The sequence below is a fragment of the Ceratosolen solmsi genome, unplaced genomic scaffold (assembly GCF_000503995.2).
Source record: "Ceratosolen solmsi marchali unplaced genomic scaffold, CerSol_1.0 scaffold27, whole genome shotgun sequence".
In the NCBI taxonomy this organism is placed as follows: Eukaryota; Metazoa; Arthropoda; class Insecta; order Hymenoptera; family Agaonidae; genus Ceratosolen; species Ceratosolen solmsi.
The window spans coordinates 1,551,706-1,570,225 of record NW_011948426.1 but is presented as its reverse complement, the minus strand read 5'-3'; the positions used below and the strand labels follow the sequence as shown (position 1 = coordinate 1,570,225).

General features: G+C 39.0%; 2 protein-coding genes across 3 annotated transcripts; one reads left to right on the top strand and one right to left on the bottom strand.

Annotated features, from left to right (window-relative positions):
• Nucleotides 1–272: 272 nt before the first annotated feature.
• Nucleotides 273–6,796, bottom strand: Ent3 (equilibrative nucleoside transporter 3). The gene is made up of 10 exons (XM_011500703.1): nucleotides 6,369–6,796; nucleotides 5,181–5,335; nucleotides 4,244–4,372; nucleotides 3,874–3,948; nucleotides 3,560–3,783; nucleotides 3,292–3,406; nucleotides 2,531–2,707; nucleotides 2,018–2,205; nucleotides 1,629–1,869; nucleotides 273–1,156 (listed from the first exon to the last, which is right to left on the bottom strand). The coding sequence occupies exons 1-10, from the start codon at nucleotides 6,539–6,541 to the stop codon at nucleotides 639–641; spliced, it is 1,995 nt and encodes a 664-aa protein (XP_011499005.1). The 5' UTR covers nucleotides 6,542–6,796; the 3' UTR covers nucleotides 273–638.
• Nucleotides 6,797–11,451: 4,655 nt separating this feature from the next.
• Nucleotides 11,452–17,853, top strand: Wbp2 (WW domain binding protein 2). Of its 2 annotated transcripts, XM_011500702.1 has the most exons (6): nucleotides 11,454–11,680; nucleotides 12,375–12,709; nucleotides 12,840–12,989; nucleotides 13,671–13,874; nucleotides 17,291–17,376; nucleotides 17,460–17,853. In XM_011500702.1, exons 1-6 carry the CDS (start codon nucleotides 11,625–11,627, stop codon nucleotides 17,505–17,507), a joined length of 879 nt encoding a protein of 292 aa, XP_011499004.1. In that variant the 5' UTR covers nucleotides 11,454–11,624; the 3' UTR covers nucleotides 17,508–17,853. The 2 variants fall into 2 exon arrangements, with proteins under 2 accessions (XP_011499003.1, XP_011499004.1); XM_011500701.1 differs by lacking the exons at nucleotides 17,291–17,376; nucleotides 17,460–17,853 and having other exon boundaries at nucleotides 11,452–11,680; nucleotides 13,671–14,580.
• The last annotated feature ends 667 nt before the right edge of the window (nucleotides 17,854–18,520 follow it).

Here is an 18,520-nt window from a genome sequence, read left to right as displayed (position 1 = left end):
TAAGTATTAAATTGAATTAAATTGAATTGGTAATTGTTATTAATGTCGACACGTCGATAATAAACAGAATTTATAGTACTACGGCTCCGTCAATGCAAATCAATCTCACATCCATATAATAGTAGTTAATTTTTCAATACGACGTCCAGTTTAAATGAATTTTACTTGATTACTTACAGGCATCTGCCAAATTGAGCGAAAGTCATCCCCCGTTTAATCTGACTTAACTAATGGCTCGAATGAAAAAATTGATATTTTCTAGTCGTGTGTAGTTTTAATTCGAGTGCGCGAATGTGAAAAATAATTAGGGGGCCTATTGTATAAATTTGCAATTCATATCGATCGTTTTTGAGTTCTAAGTGTTTAGTGTTCCCATTATTCTGATAAACTGCCGTGACTACGTATTCGAAAATTCGTCTCCCAACACATTGTCCTACATACGCTAAAAGGAAAATGAACGACTAGCGTGCACAAGTGTGCTGAGAAAGTTCGTTGACGCGGTCAGTTGTTGAACGGCTAGATTATTCTTGTGGCTGAGGTGCCGAGACGTAGATCGTGGCTTATTAACAAATTCTCTCGCAATGATTAAGGACAGATAATCCGGCCGAAGTGACGGGGAAAGAGGGAGGACGCGGGCTTTAGTGTTGATAAACGGTGTTACCAGCGATCGTCGTGGCGTTAGTCATCAGCTGAGAGAATACGGACGCGGTGGTATTGGTTGCCAGGTCGGTACCTGCGAAGCCCTCGGGCGTCGTGGCGCTAAGCAAGATCGTGGAGAGTAATGTAGCGACGATGTTGGTCGTTGTTGTCGTCGTCGTCGTCGTCGTCGTCGCCATAGTCGTCGTCCTAATCCTGGGCATCTTGGTGGCCCGTTTGATGGCGCCTCCCGCTTTCTTGGTGGCGCGCTCGACGGTCGCGAGGACCGTCGCAGCGACAGTCGTGGCCATCGTCGTCGACGTCTTCGCAGGCCAGGTGTTCGCCGCGGTACTCATGAGATCCATGGTCACGTTAATGATGAGCCCGGGGCCCAGGGCGGGCACCGGCTGCGGGCAGAGCTGCTTGGTGGTGAGGGCAGGACCCAGGCAGGCGTCGAGCATGTAGGCGAGGATCGAGCCCAGGGTGAGACCCGTCGTATACGACAGCGTCATTATGTTACCTACGAATGTAATTTGTAACGAGAGTTGCGTCAGTAAGTCTCCCTCTAGCTGAGCATTCCACCATCAATTGGATAATTCGTAAACGCGTTTGTCGCGGCATGTCTCACGAGTTTGTACGTTTTTGTTTTGTTTTGTTTTGTTTTATGTAGGGGACGCGATGGCGGGATAAGGAGACACGCAGAAATTGGCCAAAGTTGAATAAAATGATTGAGAACTATGGGCCGAGTGTTGGATTAAAATTTCTGCAACTATTGGTTAAAGTGGCTCATCCGTGAATTCTTAATTCGTGCAGCGAAGCTGAATTTAGTAGAAATTCGCCAGGCCAGTAGGTCGTGCGTCGTTACCTTAGCGTATTTAAAATCACGATAGAGAGAGAGAGAGAGAGAGAGGGGGGGGAAGAGACAGAGAGAGCGAATATGTATGCGAGCGAGAGGCCTAATGCTAATGAAGTTGAGCCTACGCGAGGCTTACCTGCGAGCTCGCGATGCTCCTCGGGAACTTTGGTCGGGGCTTGGACCATTGGTACACTGCCAACGATGCCGTTGGTGACGCCGAGGAACACCGAGAGCAGAATGGCGTACAGCTCGTTGGAGAGGACGGGGAGGCGCCTCGGGATCGCGCACATCAGGAACAACGGGATTAGTAGTGTTCTGGCGCAGGCGAAATTGAGTAGTTGCGTACGCGTCCACTGGCACGGCAGGGTCGCCAATATCTGCCATTAAACGAACAAATTCGTTTAAGTTTGGTTGATCGTTGTAGTAGCATTGGAGAAACGCATTTTTTTGCCTTTTGCTATCGACTAGTCGAGAATAGCCTTGGCAGTATATAAGTTTATATAAGCTTTTTCGGGGTTGAATTACCTTTCCGATCACATCGGCGCCGTTAAAGGAGCTCATCAGTATTACCGGCATCCACGATCCAAATTTGCATGAGACGATCTCGGAAATGATGCCGGGGTAGAGACACAGGGTGACGAAATAGGCTATTCCGATGCTTGCCATGTACGGGTAGATGACTTTGGCGACGTCGAGTCTAGCCGTCAGTCCACCTAGATTCAGGATTAAAATTGCAAGTGGTGAATAGAGGATTTGACGAGTGCTTGGCGGGATTAGCTTGATTATCGATTGGCCGCTGCTTGCTCCTAGATTACTGAGTGGCTAAAGTTTTCGACGGCTTGGCGCTCGTCGCAACGAGACTCACCTCCTTACTTTATGCTTAAGCGCGACTGACGAGTGATCGACTGACGAGTCGCGTAAAAGGAGCAAGCAATGCCCACGGCACGGCCACGATCAGACACTTTTTAGTCCTTGCGCATGCACGCATCGATTCCATCGATTCAACGGGGCCAAATTATTCTATTGCAGCGAACTCACGTCTTATTCCCGACCACCTTTTACTCCTCCTGGCCTGGGTGTTCCCGTATCTGCCTCTCATCACGACGATATCCTCGACCTTGTAAGTCGGGCCAGCGCTGCCTGCCGAGTTGCCCGAGGGTGCGTTCGGGTCGTAGACCGGATTGCTGAAGGAGAACTCGAAGAATTGACCCGTTGCTGTTGGGGAAGGGAAGACAAGGGGATTTCGTCGTTGATTATAAAGTGAAAAGTTAATTTAGCGTTGCATTGCGCAATAGAGGAAAAATGCTAAGTCTCGCTCGATACGCGCACCTTCGATGTATTAGATTTTAATGTTACCGGTGCTAGATTATCAAGATTATTAGTGGAAGAAAGTGGCTGAATCGACTGAGTAGTTGATTTTGTCGTCTCGGATTCGGATTTTAGCGAGGCACTATCGTCTAGTAATACGTGTTAGCTTTTGACATTGCGTTCACGTTATTTTACTGCGAAATAAAGTTAAATAAAGTTTAACCGATATAGCGTGTGGACTCTTTGGCATCGTTTTTTAAAAAAAATTTACTTTAAAGTGCCATCGAATAATGTTTAAGTTGAGAAAGTGATAATTTACGCGCGATCGATGAAAGCCATTGATCTTTTAATTCGATCTCTATAAATAAACTCCTTGCTCGACATTTGCCACTTTAGTGGGCAAAATTACGCGATCATGACTCATTGCTTTCGAGCGCATTCGCTTGCAGCTCCTTCCCTCGAATTAACAAAATGCACCTATAAATACATACTGTTTGTCATGTCGATACTTCCACCGGCAGAATCGGTTCCCATGGGACTCGTTTGTAATTTCAGCACTCCATACTGACCTCTCGACGATTCATTCTCCTGATCGAGTGGATCCATCTGCCAAGAGTAAAATATTACCTCAATACCCGTGATTTAATATCGACTAGCCGTTAACATTGAAGCGATATAATCGATTGCCGGCATAAGTATAGAAGCGAAGCGCATTTCACCCGAATGGAAAATTAGAATGGAAGGCAATGGTTCCCTCACCAGGCCAGCGTCCTCTTGAGGCTCCAAGGTGATTTTATTCTTTTCTTGGCACATAGTGATGTAGTACTGGACGAACTCGGTCTTGTAAATGATTTGCTGCATGACGAAGCAAAGGACGATCGTGAGAATCGACAGGGCGAAGAACATGGACGTGTTGCCGCGTTCGTCGTTCACCAGAGACTTGGTTATTACTCGATTTATCGAGACCCAAAAGCCAGCGGCGCCTGCAATATGAGTGACGTTAATGGATTATGATTAAGTTGACGCTTGCCTCTCTTAGCCTCTTTAAGCAGAGTATTCGTCATTTTAATTACTTTCGCCAGCCATGACAGCCTGAGTGTAACGGCTTGGTAACATCGACGTGTATCCGTAAAAACTGGATTGTTGAACTGAAATTTTAAGGGATATATTATTTTAGCTCGCAATTTTATTTTCTCGTTTAATAATGCACGAAAGTGAAAATGAACTTCTATAAGAAATAATGAAATAAATAAAAAGAAAGCTCCATTATTTAATGTAAACTATCGTTGCTGTTATTCAAGTGTTTGTAAGTAAAACAGTGGATTATTCGCTGATGTTTTTAGAATGTATTTAGAATGTAAGCTCTTCTTGTAAAAGTAATAACTTTTAAGAAAGTAGATTAACGTAATACAATTATAATTATTTCATTGCTTAATTAATTACCTGTGCATCCTAAAGAAACTATGGCTACAGCCACTAAGTTGATGGTGTAGGAAGTTGCGACTCCAAAAACTTCCCACCATACTTCGCATATAACAACGAAGTTGAGCGTTAAGAAGGACACCAAATATCCTAAAAAGCATTAAAATAATTAACCGAATGTCCATAATTTATCAATCATTTAGAAACATTTTCTCGTTTTTTTTTTTTTTTTTTTTTTTTTTTTTTTTTGAATAACAATAATTATACATGTATACGTAATGTTTTATTAATCAATTATTTATGATGATTTTATTATTTTATTAGAGAAAAAACACAACGTTAGTAATATTGATTCACATCCATTAAACACATTGATAAAATCATGCCTGAGAACCGCAGAGGCTCTGTTAATACTGCAATGAGCAATTCTAATATGTTAATTGTTAAATTCTATATGATTAATTTAGTCTTATTTTTACTCACAAGTGTTATCGCCATTGATAATATTATATTATACAAATTAGGCATTACAGCGAAATGTGCTATTTGCATTTAAAATAAGGAAGAAAATAAATGATTATTAAGCTCAATCTGCGAAAAATAAGCAATGATTATTTGACATTATTTTTCAAGTTAATCAGCAAATTATGCAGTGTAGACAAACTACACTGTGGCCGGGGCTATAAATATATTGAATAATTTAATGTGATAATGTAATGGGGAGCTTGAAATTAAGAGAAAAAAAAATAAAAAACAAAAAACAAAACAGATGATATAATGCGTATTGGAAAGTCTGTGTAGAGATTTCATTGATATTCATAAAAATATAATCTAGTATTTTTAATAAATGTTTATTGAAATTATTTTCATAATAGAGTGAATATTATCTTCCCTTTTCTCCGTTTTTTCTCTTTTTACAAATACGTGCTTTTACATTTCATAGCGTAAAGAAACTCACCAAATGTGATTCTTGCACCAAGAGATAAAGTTTCAACCAATATATTGTTGACTAAGACTGCAAAGAAAGCCATTGTGATGTAAACAACAGACATGTCAAATATGACGGTTGTCCCAGGATATCTTGCTTGAAAATAATCTACCGCAATAACGAAGCTGCAAAAGCAAATTGTCAACTAAACAATGACATAACAATAACATTGCCGAAATATCTAACTTCGCGTCTTCTAATTAATTACTTGCGTTAGGCCGATTATTTTGGGTTAAAAATGGTGCAAACAAACTTTTTGAAACATTGACTGATAAGACTGAAGATAAAATTCGTTTCTTCGACGGCTAATTCAATATCGATTTAAAGTTTTTCCAATCCCATTTAGCCATATCTTAAAAGGATCGAGGATCTCAGAATTGGATATTTTATGCGAACTCGCGCGATAACGCAAAGCTCCGTATTTAGAATGGGGATAAGTAAGAAAACAGAGGGCAATTATCGTATCGAAGCTAAAATTTGGATAAATAATCTGGGACAATATCGTTATTGTACATTCAAAAGTCCTGGCACTGCCGCGCGTCATCATTTCGACGGAAAAATAGAATAGAATTTTCATTACGGGCGAGTTTAACTTTCTCCCCAATTGCTTGTGCAACGGTAGCGTAAATGGGGGCTAATTGGCGCTCGGTCGGTAAGGTTGAATCAGATGACGAAAGTCGTTAATGCGCGTCCCCTCGAAGCTATCACTCGACACCCACGTCCTAAGGTTTCAAAAAGCGATCTGGGCAACCTTACACGGCACGCCAAAAACACTTTCCCAAGAAATCTGAGATGTCCCGATTTCACGCTCGCGTCATGTCTCCACTGGCACGTGTGCCAATCCTCACAATATAATAATACTTCGAACGCTAAGCGCACACTCCTATTTTCCTTCCATCGCCCCCGTCGTCGTCCCCTTGCCCCTTTAATAACGATAGCGACGAAGACAGCCCCCTTCGCGACTCGGTTTCGCAGCGCAAAAGCAACAAAAGAACGAAGAAAAAAAGCGCGACCGACGAAGCGTCGCTGCACGACTGACGCACCAGCCGATCAACAAGACTCGATCAACGAGCATCGATCATTCGCGCGAGATCAAAGCCAATATTTCCAAGGCCGAGAAGCGCCAAAGCTCAGGTTGAATCCCCGTCGTTGACAAACCTGTTGTAGGGCAGGAGGAAGCCGGCTCCAGCCAGCATCAGCGACAAGTATATGAGATTCCACTTGTCGACGGGGGGCGACATCCTCGCGAACCCGTTCTCCCCGAGCTTCATCTCGTTCAGTCTCCTCGCCTTACCGAGCTGCACGTACCCCCGGCTCAGGTTCTCGTCCATGATCGGCTCCGCGACGGAGCTCCTCCCCGTCGGCTCGATCCTTCCAGACTCGCGGCAGAGTTCGCGCCTCCGCGTTCAGCGTCGCCCTGGCATGGCCCCGTCTCCACGTCCGTGGCGATGCTCCGCCTCTGGTTCCCGGGACAATATCGCGCCGTCCACAACGGGGGTTGGGGGATAGTGAGAGGGCGCATTGATTTCTGCGCGCGCAGGCCCGACGTCGCTCGCGCTCCTCTTTTGCGCGTCTACGCTGGCCCGCGCCGACGCGTCCAATCCCCCGGGGCCGCGACGGGAGCGCACCGTCCGGATCGCGATCGCATTTTGTCCAAGAATAATCCCGAACCCCGACTGCCGAGCTGTTATAACCCTTCTGCACCGGTGGGCTCGCAGCTCGGGGGTGCGTTCGCAGGGGCACGGCGGATCGATCCGCGTCGCCTCGTGCTTATTACTCTGCGTCCACGGAGTCTCTTCCTTCGCCTCGGATTCGATTGACTGATTTTCCAATCGGGGTGGCTCGTAATGACGAGGAGACACGGGATCGGGGGAATGGAATACAAGGGGGATGGATGATTGTTGCCAGTCGATGGAGCGCGTCGAGTGCTACGTCACACGAAGAAGTCATTGTCCGCTATTGAGCTTGATTATCCTCGAAAGTGATAAACGAATGGGAAGGATAGCCACAAGGATATAATACTGATTAAGGATATAATACTCGATCTTTATGTAGGTATTTCGGCATTTAATCGATTAGCAGCTTCGGGACTTTGCGCACAACGAGGTCAAAAACTTCTAATCCTATAATGATGGATCATTTGCTAAATGTAGATGGAAGAGCGAGTATTATGATTGAATCGAGAAAGGAAAGCAAACGAAATATTAAAGGATTAAACGAAAGTTCGTAAAAGCGTGTTTAACAAATAAAATGCAAATATCGTAGATTTAGAGACAAATTACGCGAAGACTTGTCCCTCTTCTTTTCTTTTTTCGATAAGGAGAAAATATCTTTGGCTTCTTATAATTATTTAAAACGTAAAAAATAATGATAATGTTTACAACATCCTCTCTGAAGAAATGATGCACTATGTAAATAATTTTAAATTAATCGATTTAATCGATAGATAACAATCATTACGATAACAGCACAATGTATATATGCTATTGGCAAATGTCATATAGAAAATAATACAATGATTATATCGGGTCTAATAATATTTTTAATTTGAATTTTATAAAATAAAATTTTCCAATTTTCATCCTGAGCGATATCATCCTCGCAATGGAAACGACGTCTGTTCAATTTTACCAAAGGAAAGAAAAAACGCGAGATTGCGTATTTACATTGCAAATACAACGAGACTAATACTTTTAACACATAAAGATTATACGAAAATGCTAGATATCGGGATTAAAAAGACTCGTGACAAAAGAGCTTCAAATGTAAAACTGGAATAACTTTCAAATGAAAGTGTCTGTCAAACGTAAGGAGAGTGCGCTGCTTTATATTTACAATCTGCGAAAAATGCGAAAAATTTAAAAATAGGATGGTTCTCATAAAATCCAGGTAGACAAATTGTTATTTTATTTAAAATATTCTTCGCGGTGTGTAATATGATATTATTGCATTATATTTTTTTCGCTTTATTCTTTCCCTTATGCCTTTATTTGCATATAATTAAATGCATTTCTTGAAAGAATTCGTGAATGACGATAATACGATTATTGACATTACCGACTCAAAAGTTTGAAAACGAAAAAGTTCGTTGGTTGTCCAAGAGATTTCTCGTAGGATATGAAATTCGTTTTAAAGTTAATTATATATATATGTATATGTGCCAATATATATATATATATATATATATATATATACACATTCACGTATTCGTGGCACAGGTCATGCATGGATTTGTTTACTTGATATTGGATTTTTAGGAAACGATAAAATTATAAATAAATTTCAGAGAATGTAATAATTTTATTCAAAATAAAAAAATCTCCTACTTTCCGACGTTATTTTCAATATAGTACGAGTACGTTATAAACGATATTGTCATATTTAGATTAAGAATTGAGTTGGAGCAACTTAATGATCAGGAATCGCCGTGTTCACAGCTCTACGTAAGGCCGTAATAAAATTGTTGTGCTGAGAAAGAAAATGATAAAAATGTGAAAAGTCAAGTAAATGTCAGAAATAGAAACTCAATTGACTATTAAATCATTGTGCCTTAAATTATTACCTTATGATATGAAATTTCGCCACTACTGTACTTTCCGCTCTTATCACGCTTATTATCACGCTCTCTATTCTCGTAATGAAATACCAAACATAAATTACATCGCATAATTAATTGACTTTTGCATAGAATCATGTACTCTATATTAGCTGCTGTTTTATTTAACATGAATTCTTACGTGACTCGCTCCAATGATTAATATAACATTTAATGTCTTCCACATTAAAGTAACAATAACGATTAAATTATTCGTAAATTATTTTTAATTTTTTACTATTAGATACATTTAGCATAACATAAAGTTTAGCAATCATAACGATAAAAAACATATATATGTATATTGATGTAAATCATTGGTAAATTAGATGATATTCAATTGGGTATAATGTAGTTTGGTAAACGATTATATTCATACATGGCAAATTAAATATTAATATTGCATATTGCAGTGATGTTTTTAAAATAAATCCTTCAAGACTGTCTCTGTTATAAATGGTAAGGATGCACAATGTGTGTGTGTTTTTTTTTGTTTTTTTTTTGTTTTTTTTTTGTTTTTGTTTTAATTGGTTTTTATTGATTTTATTGATTCGTACAAGTAATTAGTAGCATCAGATTGTTGACTAAACTATTTGTTAATGTTAATTGAAAATATTTACGTAGTTATCGAGATAATTTGTCTGTTTTAAATTTTCACCGAATGATACAACATAGTAGCGAGTCATTGTAATGGATAAATTAGGTGTAGAATGATGTTGATATTGATATTTTCGAGAATGACTTGAGAAGCGTTTCGAATCTGTCATCGCACCCACATCGAAATATTATACAAATGCTCAACTATTTGGAGCAATGTTTCATTTTTAACAAATTTTCTCGCAAATGTTGAGAAGCCAAAGTTTCGGACAATCGCGACGTTTTAAGCGTTTGATTTTAATTTAAGTACGTTTTTGAATTTAAATAACACTATATTGTCATTAAAAATAATCCTCTTTCGTTTTTAATTTACAGTACAGCATTTGTGATGTACTTTAAGTCTAAATTATTTTAAGTATATTAAAAAATACGAGAAGAAAGAAAAATTTTCTCACATATGAGGAATGAGTCTTGAAGCACCGTAGTCCGCAAAAATATCAAACATTTAAACGTTACAATAAAAAAAAAAAAATCGTCTATTTTAATTACATGCAGGCGATTATCACGTAATATTCGAAACAGTTCTACTCCAATTAAAAATAAATAAATAATAATTATGATGATGAATGATTGATACTTGGGTGCTGATTAAAATAATTGGTTTCTCCACCCGAAAAAAAAAAAAAAAAAAAACAGATTAAAAATTTAAATGCTTTACAAATGACAATATCAATTATTCTATTGTCTTCTTCAAACTCCTTCAAAATCAATACTAAAATAACAAATTTAAGCAATATATTATTAAAATTTGAAAAAAAGATTTTATACCTATGGATGACAAAACATTCGTTATATATTTGATATTTTACTTTTACGTTATAAAGTACGTAGAGCTTATAAACGCCACGAGGAAATAACGAAAATTGAATATATGATTTTTATAAACGATAACACCAATATTAGCATTATAAAGTGTACTCGTAAATTACACACATGTACATATATCTTTTTCCGTAATGTAAATACAATCTGAAAAATATTAATATTCAATAGCGAGGACTTTTTAATTAAAAACTACGATATTGAAAGCAGCGACGACGAGTGGCGTTCGTTCCAAGTGGATCGTTGTATTTTCATTACTGAAATCACGATTTGAGAGAGCAAGTATAGACGATTTACGACTCCATTATCTTAAATACTCGATAGCTTAGATAACAATACACTCGAGTGGTTTTAACGATCCTAGGAAAGCACTTTATACAATCACATCCATCGTACGATTATCATATTAAATGCGAAAATTAACGTAATGTAACGAGTATAAGTTTAATGACATTGGAGTCGGTTAGTACATAAATTATAATAATGCGAGATTATTTGCACAATAGTCGCTGGAAAGCTGCAGGTAGAATAAAAACTTATCTAGAATGTGCATGGAAGGAAATAGATTTACTTACAAAGAAAACATATTGTAACGCCCATTGTGCTATTATTGTGCTTGGCTCTAAAAACCAAAGTGTGCAGTATTAAAAGCACGATTACATCATGCGCTACGCTGCGAGATGGAAACCTTGTAAGACTTTCCCGAAATTCAATAATTAGTTGGCAAACCTTGAGGAACTCTTCGAGCGGCTTGAGCGTCGCGCACGCGATTTATCAAACCAAAGCAATAATATTGTAAGCCCTTGATCAGCGTTACCCTCCTCCTCGCTCGCTGCTCCCCAAAACCTAATTACAAATGAAAAGCTCAATGAATAAGGAAATTCAATTGCGCCACTGACCCCCTTGAGTCCCTCGTTCGCCCCGGCCAAGCGGGCCTTCGACACCCTCGCATCCACCGCATCCGTCATCACCGAGAGCTCGCTCGCTAAGGGACGTGAACTCGCGACATAACCCTACGAGTCGAGTCCTTGCCATTAAACTCGTAGTTTCTAGTTTTTCAAGATGCCGCGCAGATCGTGACTATCCGGCGCGCATACACGGAAAACGTCGAGAAGTTCGCGAAACCGCGGGCTGAACTCCACGGCGGGGGCGCGCCTGCGCACTTGTCGCCCCTTATCATTTATGAATCAGCTGATCAGCCAACGGCTCCCAGGGGCCGTTGTGTTTCGTCGTTGCGTTGTGTGTACAGTGGTACGCTGCGACGACGACGTTCAACCGCTCTCCAGAGGCTCGCCCGACTCTCCCGCTTACCCACCGATCCTTAATATTGCGAAGCGAGGATGTCTCTGAACACGGCCCACGCCAATGGCGGCGTTCTTATACACGCCGGCGAATGGTAAGGATAATATTACGAAAGTCCCCTACGAGGACTACACTCACTTGCCTCTCGTCTTTTTCCCTCCCCCCCCCTCTCCCCTCTCCCCCCTCTCCTCTCTCTCTCTCTCTCTCTCTCTCTCCCCCGTCGACTTCGGTATTGTCACGGCGACTCTATCTCTTTGGACAATCGTTTATTGGAGATGCATCGCGAGGGTACACGAGAGGATGGACATTTTGCGCGACAATGGACCTTGGCTACTCGTCTCGGGAGTTGCGTCATGCGACGCAATTGCGCAAGATGTGCGAGAAAACTTCGTTCGACTCTCGACCTTGACGCGCTGTCGCGCTTTTCATCGATCCGACGCTTGTTTTTGTTGACACTTGCCGCCTCTATGGGCACGTTGATTATTGCCAATGTTTCCACTTAATCGAGCGTTTGCCCGTTGTTAACGGCTTATTATCCGATTTATTCGAGATGCTGAAAATTTAAATGCAAGGTTATAAAGGGGATGTGCTGGACGCTGAGGAACACGTCGGTTATTGTAAACAGAAAATGGTCATCCTTGTTGTTTCGTCGGTTACACACAGATCCCGTCGATTTCTTAGATTCCATTACCAAGTGCGCAACCGCGAGCTTCCTTTGGCCAAATATTTTTTATCCCCATATGCCTGATCTACCTCCTCATTGATGAAAGCATTTCTTGATTTTTCAGCATATTATTGTTTAGCGACAATGTAACAATGGAGTTTCATGGTCAGGAGCAGCCGGAGTTCCTAAATACTAAGAAGGGACGGTTGTATCTGACAACACATAGAATGATATTTAATGCAAAAGACCAAAGGGAAAAGATGCAATCTTTTAGTTTTCCATTTATTACACTTAGAGAAGTAGAGGTAGAGCAGCCTATGTTTGGTGCCAACTATATTAAGGGCAAATGTAGGGCACAGCCAAATGGTAATTGGATCGGAGAGTGCAAGTTCAAGTTACACTTTCAAAGCGGAGGAGCCATTGAATTTGCATCGGCGATGTTGAGAGCCGCGCAATTAGGTACTACTTTTAGTCTTCTATTGCACTTATGCGCGCGCGCGCGTTTCAAGACAGAAGATTAGTATTTTTTAAGTAGACACGTACCAGTCTACTTTCTTGCGAGTAATTGGTCGTTCGATTTTATGTTTAGTCCAAAGAAATGGTCCGGACTTTGATGCTCCACCAGCTTATCAACCACCTTCGACGAATTGGTACGCAGCCCCGCCACCTGCTTATCAACCTGCCCCTGGATACTACGGCTGGATGCCACCTTCCGGTGCATTCCCAGATCAACCACCAGGTTATTATATTCAATAAGTTTGAATATTCGGTTAGACGCTTACCTTTATCGAGGTTAAACTTAAAAGTGCGCCAATTTGTCGACGCTTTTAACATATAATCTAGCATCTCGATATCCAATCCTGATATTAAAGATAAAAAAGAACATGGGTCGACCAATTGACCTCGATTGCATTGGCATAATTAAAAGTTTTTATCGCAGAGCGACAAAGAAAATGAATACAATATAATTAAGTGGATTATTGGCATACGATTGCAATTATATTAATTAAAATAATTATACTTTATGCGACATAGTCTAAAGTGACTTTGTATTATTCTATGCTTTCGCTTCTTGTTGAAAGGTAAGATTTTTCAGTGCACGATCGTTAGAGAATTAAGACTTAACCAAAAAACGAAACTTTTTTTTTTTAATTGTATTTCAAATGTGCGGCAACTGGCACGTATCGAATGTTTTCTTAACAAAGCACCAATGAAACGCAAATAACACTGTAATGCAAAGAATATCAGTGCAGGCTGGCTTTACAGCGATAATGATGCAGAAGTAGCTAAAAGTAGCCAATTTAACGTATCGAAACAAATAGTAAACGGAACGATGACTAGTGCAACTGTTATGAAATATTATTGGCAATTTAAGGAGCCAATAAAGAATGCCCAGTGCTAATAGTATACTTTTCCACAGCAAATAGTGTATTCATGACAGACATGCCACCTCCGTATCCAGGGATAAACACATCGTATCAGGGATACGCAAGCGGTGGAGCACCCCAACAGCCTGGAGCATGGGGTGCCTCGCCTCAGCAGCATTCGCATCAGCATGCACAACAGAATGGAGCGCCTGCCTGGGCTAATCCCAATTACAATGGTCAGCTGATGTCCCAAGCAGGTGTGTACTCCAATTATGGACAGCCCGCACAACAAAATTATCCGCAGAATCCCCTGCCGTACTCCTCCTACACACAAGCTCAAGGTTACGGTGCTCCGCAGGGTCCTTATTCACCTCTGCCGCAGGGCACTTATACACCCCAGCAGCAGGGGCCGTACGGTCAGCCACAAGCTGGACCCTATGGTCAGCCAGGAGCTTATCCTTACTCCCTTCCCTATTAGAAGCAATTTATGTAACGAGTCAAACTATCTTTGGACAACCTCAAGTCCTTCAGGCATATCATTTCTCTCTTGTTTTCGATTACTCATCCCTTTTATTATTTAAAATTAAGCATTTACCATTAAAGTGATGTAGGACAAAGTCATTAGTAGCTCATGCCGTTGTCTTTGAGAGAATCTCAGAATTTTATAATTAACTTGAATTCTCAATTTGTAAATGATGGATAATGATTATTGTAGCTATTTTTTATGGACATCTGTTATAAACTCTAAATGAAACTATCGATAGTTCAACAGGTCAATTAAGAATTCAGCATTGCTAAATTACAAAATTTTAATATAATCTTAAAAGTCTTTTAAAACACAAATAGCTTAAGATCGAATGGATTTTACACTTTTAAGCCACTTCCATTAGTGACACCGAATCGAAAGGAAACATATAGATATATTATAATTAGTTATATAATACCAAAGTTAAGTGATGAAATAAATTAAATTAGGGCAACTAAGTAACTATTGTGCGCTATTTGTCTTAACATTATTGAAAAATCATAAGATCATTGCCATTTTTAAGGATGAAAAAGTTTGACTAAATTTCAATGTTTAACGCCTTCATCTGCCAAACTTGTTACTTGTTCTCGGCTATTCACATAAATTATCACGAAAATACGTGACTACTATTATTATACTTTTATATATTTCATTGTATATTCATATTTAAGATATTTATAAGAAGATTGTATTTTATATTCTCTTAGAACCAAAAAGAAAAAAAAAAATCTTTAAAGATTCAATGCGCCGTAAGCGTGTCCTGTAATAATATAGTATAGTATTCATGATTAATTGTTATAATCCTGTTGTTGTGATCGAAGCTCTATATAATACTCGAAAATTGAAGCTATTTGTCACTATTAAATATTGTCACATACTACTATGCTGTTTTTTTCATTTACGAACCTCTCAAAAGTTTCAAACAAACAAACAAACAAACAAAAGGGAAAAACGTGACGACGACGACGACGACGACGACGACGACGACGACGATTACAGTTACGACTACGTTACGACGACACGATGACGATGGCGATGACAATAATAATGATATTGATGACGACAACGCCAACAACAATAATATGTTTATTAATAACTAATAATCACAATAGTAATGATAATAACGTTAACGATTACGATAAACAACGATAAAGCGCGTAATGGGTAATACTTTCGCGAGCCGAGCCACATATGCTGATTTGCATTCACGAAATGCTAGAAAATACATGAGAAAAGAGAAAAAAATCGCAAGACGACTAATTGGATGTTTTGTGATCGGCGTGCATTACGACATCGCAATTTAGCAATTTTGCCGGGAAATGCGGAGAGCCGCGCATTGGAAATGTTTTGAATATTATGTAATAAACGAGATATTGCATAAGCGGGAGGGCCCGCGCGTCGCCGCCACACACTTTAACTGACCCGCCGCCGTCTTATTCGCATTCGTGCTAAGAAGGTTGGCTAGCTTTCACCTCCGCAGCTCCGCAGCTCTCCGGACTTATTATCTCATTACTTTAAGTCACAGTCGGCTCGGGAACGGACGCCACCTTCGGCTCTCTCGCGTCTCTGTTTGTTTGTCTTTCCTTCGCCTCGTCGCGCTTGACGCTACTTATTTCGCTCTCGCCGCCGTCCGCCTCTAATTGAAAGTCGCGCGCGCGCGCGCGCGTTCCCGTTGAAATTGGCATTACGTCCAACCGCTCTCTGCCGTTGCTGCCGTTGCTGCCGTTGCTGCCGTTGCTGCCGTTGCTGCTCCTGCTCCTCCCGTTGTTGCTGTTACCGTCGCTGCTGCTGGTGCCGTTGACGCCGTTGCTGCTCCTGCTACCGCTATCGCTGTTGCTGTCGCAGCCGCTGCCCCTACGACGACAATTACTACTACTACTACCACTACTACTACTACTACTACCACTGCTACTATTACCACAACTACCACTACTGCGACCACTACTAATATCACCACCACCTTACCACTTAACGTTACTATTAACTATCAGTACCACTACCACTGTTCACTGCTACTCAGTTACCCGTTCCCAACTGGCAATTGGCAATCCAGGCTTTTTCGTTATTTCGACGCAACTCCGAGCTCGTTTTAAACAGTATGCGATTAGGAAGAGGAGCATTATTAGCGAACTGATCAAGCATTTGTGCAATCATGCCGTCGAAAAGTAATTTTGGTGCACCGAAGGTGGCCCCTTGTGCGTGGTATTTATTATGCGTATTGTGTAAAAACGAAAAACTTTTTCTCTATTTATCAAAATTTATCTCGATTTCAACTCCTCCTACATTATCCACTCGGTATTATTCACGCCTGAAATTTCCATCAAGATTTATCGCCAACTCGTATCCTTGCGATATATTATTATTTCCAATTCGTTTACAATTTATACGCCCAATTACTTTCACTTTCGTGCCTATCCGTAAACTGTGTGCGTTTATTTTGAGTGGACAAGATTAAGTATTAAGTAACGCTTTATTATCTAAAAGTTCTATCAATTACCACACCTGTGAATTATTTCATTTTGAAAATTTACAATCTTGCCATTATTTCATATTATAAAACCTATCTTGTCTCATCGAGAGGTGACCATAAAGAATTTCTTTTCCCATGTGTTGCTAAACAATTTCAAAATTTCAAAATTATATTCTGACGCTTTCACGCTATTTCCTACTTCTTTCACAATCTATGCTCGTAATACTTTTATCTCGATTAATTCTCTTTCCTAATATCTAAGATTCCTACATTTTTATATTTTTATTTTATACGTGAGCAACGGACGCTGGGGCTTCGGATTATACTCTCAATGATATTTTTATCAGATTGCAAATCTTTAAATTATATTCCTATTTTGGCTTAAAGTTATTATTAAAAAAAAAAAAAAAAAAAAAAGAGAGAGAAACATCTTTTGTTAATTTCCATTGTCAGATAAATTTTACTTTATTTTCATTTTCATTTACATTTATTTCATAAATTTTCGTTAAAGTCACACATTCGTATTGCAATTTCAAACCTTAATTAAAAGTTTTTTTTTTTTTTTTTTTTTTTTTCTTTCGCTACTTTTCGTTTTACACAAATTTAATATTTAATTAGATATGTTAAAACCAACTCTTAATATTAAAAGTAATGAGATTTTTAACGGTTTCCGATAGATGCAAAGGCTGCAGAAGCTGCACAAAGTGCTTATTACGATCCCAACAGACCACAATGTGCGTATGTTCCACCACCAGCATACTATGTAAGTCGAAATAATCTTAAATTTCAATGTCAGAGATAATTAAGATTGGGTTTATTAAGCAGCATTTTTAATTGTATTTCTAGGAAAGTCCGCCGAGCTTTCAACAAGCAACGGAAAAAAAAGACCATTGAAGATAATGGATACTCGAGGCAAGACTTGATTCTCAGTCCCCCAGAAATATGTTACATGCTAAGCAAAAAAGAAAGTCATCAATGTCGTTATTTTTATAGCACTATACTTTTTAATGCATAGAGAAATTATATTCTTAGCATTCCAGCATATTTTAACAAATTTGATTCTAAAAACTTTTGCATTTACAAGTAGCGTGACACACTGCAAGCTTCTTGAGAACAACAGTAATTAATTATTGTATTGACCTTAAAGGTTCCTTAATTCTTTCATTTAATACAGTATTGTAGAATTTTCTTTATATTTTAATTGTTTTAGTAATAACAAAATCTCTTCCTCAACTTTTTTGTAGACATTGCATCATTTCAAAATACCTATCTATATTTTTCACAACAATTTAACATTGCATTATTCACTTTGGTTCGCAAAGTGCTACATTAAACTATTGATGGCATCCTTTAAATCTTTTACGGCATTCAATTTTATTGTCGTATCCTCTTTAATTCCTTTCTTTTAATCCAGTCTCTTTTTTTTTTTTTTTTTTTTTTTTTTTTTTTTTTTTAATCCTTGACAGTAAACTTCCAATAAAAACATCCTTCAAATAATTTTTATAATAATTTACAATTGATATATATTAAGTCCTACACTGGTATTGCTTTTACTTTTGGTCAAAGATTTATATAAAAAGGTATAATGAAAGTGAATCGTGAATTTATTGAATTTTGATTTATATGTGCTGTATCGATGGTGAAAAAAAAAAAAGAAAAAAAAAATCATAAAAATGGATTCCAAATCATAGACATTAAAATTTATAATTCTATGTCCAAAAGATTCTATGTCCGTTTACATGTATGACATTTTTTAATCTAATTTTTCTTTTTTTTCTCTCTCTCTCTCTTTCTTTCTTTCTTTCTTTCTTTCTTTCTTTCTTTCTTTCTTTCTTTCTTTCTTTCTTTCTTTCTTTCTTTCTTTCTTTCTTTCTTTCTTTCTTTCTTTCTTTCTTTCTTTCTTTCTT